At 43.1% G+C, this 3,272-nt stretch overlaps 1 protein-coding gene across 1 annotated transcript; it reads right to left on the minus strand.

The window, feature by feature from the left end:
- Positions 1–448: 448 nt before the first annotated feature.
- On the minus strand, positions 449–1,309 carry LOC145819970 (uncharacterized). The gene has a single exon (XM_082914113.1). It carries the CDS (start codon positions 1,307–1,309, stop codon positions 449–451), a length of 861 nt encoding a protein of 286 aa, XP_082770239.1.
- Positions 1,310–3,272: the final 1,963 nt, after the last annotated feature.

The following is a 3,272-nucleotide window of genomic DNA, read 5'->3' on the forward strand; positions in this document are numbered from 1 at the left end:
CCTCCGATCGTGAGTATATCAAAATATCATCAATGAATACTACCACGAATTGGTCTAAATAGGGGGTAAAAATTTTGTTCATTAAACTCATGAATACCCCAGGAGCATTTGTCAAACCAAATGGCATGACCACAAACTCATAGTGGCCATAACGGGTTCAAAATGCAGTTTTGGGTATATCTTCTCCTCTGACACGAAGTTGGTGGTATCCCGACCTAAGGTCAATTTTGGAAAAACATTTTGAACCTCTTAATTGATCGAACAAGTCATCAATTATGGGTAAGGGATATCGATTTTTAATGGTGGCTCGATTTAGTTGTCGATAATCGATGCACAATCTTAAGGTTCCATCATTCTTCTTCGCGAATAATGCTGGCGCTCCCCAAGGGGACGTGCTTGGTCTGATGAACTTCTTACTCAACAGTTCTTGCAACTGCTCCTTCAATTCTCAAAGTTCAGCTGGCGCCATACGATGTGGTGCTATTGAAATCGGTGAAGTCCCGGGTTGAAGCTTAATCGTGAAATCTACATCTCGTTTTGGGGGTAATCTTGGTAATTCGTCAGGGAAAACGTCAGCGTACTCACACACCACATGGGGTAATCCTGGATCCTCTCGAGTTTCGTCTTCCAAAATTAGGCTTGCCAACCATCCGTTTAGTTGATCATGCCATGGCGACTTGCGACACGTTGGAGTTAGAGAATCTTGTCTATCTCCTTTAAATTGAACTTTCGTGCCATTAAGGGGGGATACTGTCACTGTCTTACAGTAACAATCAATAATGGCTCGATGAACTGACAACCAATCCATTCCTAGGATGACGTCAAAATCAGACATATACATAACTCTTAGATCACAGATCAGAAATGAACTGGAGATTTCTAGCTCACAAGATTTACATACTAGATTTACTCGGGTTTGACCTCCTAAGGGCGAAGCGACACTCATAGCTATCCCTAGCGTCTCTGGCTTTAAACCCAAACTTGTCATACATGCAGTGGATATAAAAGAATGCGAAGCCCCAGAATCAAACAATACTTTAACCCAAGAATTCATAAGGATTAACATACCTTGAATTACTGATGGGTTATCAACATCTTCTTCTTCTTGGAGAGCATACATTCTTCCTACTGCCTGTTGGTTAGTCTCTCCCGGTTTCTTTCCATTTCCAGCTCCTTGTGGTTGTGTTCTTGGTCGGCCTGCATTCTTAGAGGCTTGAGGCTGCCCCTTGTTGGTCTGGGCATGTTGAGTAGGCTTAGAACCTTGCCCTGGTTGGCATTTGTTGTATGGTTGTGCCCCTCGCTGATCCATAAAATACCTCCCACCTTGAGGACACTCACTTCGACGATGCCCCTGTTGACCACATCCGAAACATCTTCCTTTCCACTCACTTACAAAGGTTCCTCCTTGCTGGTTTCCTCGATTCTGCCTTTGTTGCTGCTACATCCCTCCGGCATAAGGTGCTGGCGCAGGATGGTTTCTGGTGTTGCGGACTGGGCCTCCTCCGCGTGGTTGGTTGTTGTTCCTTGATCGCTGATTTCGAATGCGTTCGGAATCTGCTAACTCTCGTTCCACAATTAAAGCTCGATCCACCATCTGGGCATAGGTGGAGAGTTGCACTGCGATCAATCTTCCTCTAATGTCTGTGTCCAAACCCCATTCAAATCACCTAACCTTATCCTCTTCATTTGCTACTATGGCTGAAGCGTACCGTGAAAGAGCTTCAAAACGGTTTGCATATTGAGCGATTGACATTTTTCCTTGTTTCAGTTGGAGGAACTCTTGAATCATTTCTTGTCTTAGCGAGTTAGGAAAATACTTTTCCATGAACATGTCTTCGAACTATCTCCAAGTTAATGTCTCTACTTGTCGAGTACTCTTGATCATTTCCCACCAATGATCTGCTTCCCCTTCCATTTGAAATGACGCCATGGTCACTCTATCTTGTTCATTTCGAATGTCGAAGGTATCTAGCAACTTCTTAATTTGCCTTAACCAAGCTTCAGCTTCATGGGGGTTCGGTCCACCAAGGAATTTGTGGGGACGTAGCTTTTCAAATTTTGCTATCATTTTCGATTTGTTTTGATCTTGGTTTCGGGGTGGTATATTGCCTACCCTATCAGCAATTGCGCGTATAATTCGAGCAACATCGCCATTAGGCACTCCATCACCATTACCGTTGTTATTATTTCTTGTTCGTCCAGCCATTCTGCATGATGGGATTTTCTTGTGGTCTATTCATTTATTTATTATCATTATTATTATTATTATATTTATGTGCAAGGATAGTTAAAAAAAAGACTTCATTAATTAGATTAGGTAAGCTACAATTAGCAAAATACAATAAAACAAAGGAAAAGATTAAATAACATACTACGGGCAAGAGATAGCCCCTACAATCCGAGTTAACTCCTACACTCACAATTTTAAACTAGGCAATTTTTTTTTTTTTACATGTGAGCATACAAAACAATCAGTTAGCCTAGTTTATAGTTCCCTTAAGACCTCTTAAAATAGCCAAGGAAAGTCTCTCCACACCAGGGCTTCCGGCTTCCATGTGGCTTGGAAAAGTCCCATGAATCGCCATAGCACCCTTACGAAGATAGCAGTTTCGTACACACGATGCCCTAGCAGCAGCACTGGCTCCTCCCGATAAGTCCTCCAGTCCCTGAAGTTCACTGACCCATCTCTCCTCACAATTCTGCTTGGGTCGGGCATGATACACTGAAGGCTCCAAAAGTTAAAAAGGTCACCCACCCTATCAGTGAAACCATCCGGGAAAGGGCCTAATTGATATATCCAGGGAGTCTTTTGTCCTAGAATCTGGACAGGTCCGATATAGGTACCCACCCAACTCTCATCTTTCCAAGCACAACCTCCTAGGGGATAAAGTCTGACATATACAAAAGAGCCAATCTGCAACCCGTTTCGCACATCCCAACCCTCAAACGTGGCTCCTATATCTCCAGTGTTCTCCTCGGTATTGCCTTCCATAGACTCATCTTCAGTGTCTGACTCAATCACAATAACCTCCGGGGGGTTGTATATTGGTACAACTTCTTCAACTTCATCAGACTCAGACTCAGGCTCAAGTCCAGGATCAGGTTCAGGGTCAAGCTCAAGATCAATTTCATAGTCTTCTATAGGCATCTCCACTTCTTCACTTGGGTCAGATTCTATGTCATAGTTTTCCACCGAATTTTCCTCGTTAGAGTTAATGTCTGATGACCCTGGCATCCTACAAATAAAAAGGTTCTAACTTAGTCAAGTCACC

Source organism: Camellia sinensis, chromosome 1 (genome assembly GCF_055761805.1).
Source record: "Camellia sinensis isolate YWXY chromosome 1, ASM5576180v1, whole genome shotgun sequence".
Lineage (NCBI taxonomy): Eukaryota > Viridiplantae > Streptophyta > Magnoliopsida > Ericales > Theaceae > Camellia > Camellia sinensis.

Coding starts and splice junctions, on each gene's coding strand:
- LOC145819970 (XM_082914113.1), bottom strand. CDS start 1,309: ATGGATCAGCGAGGGGCACAACCATACAACAAATGCCAACCAGGGCAA.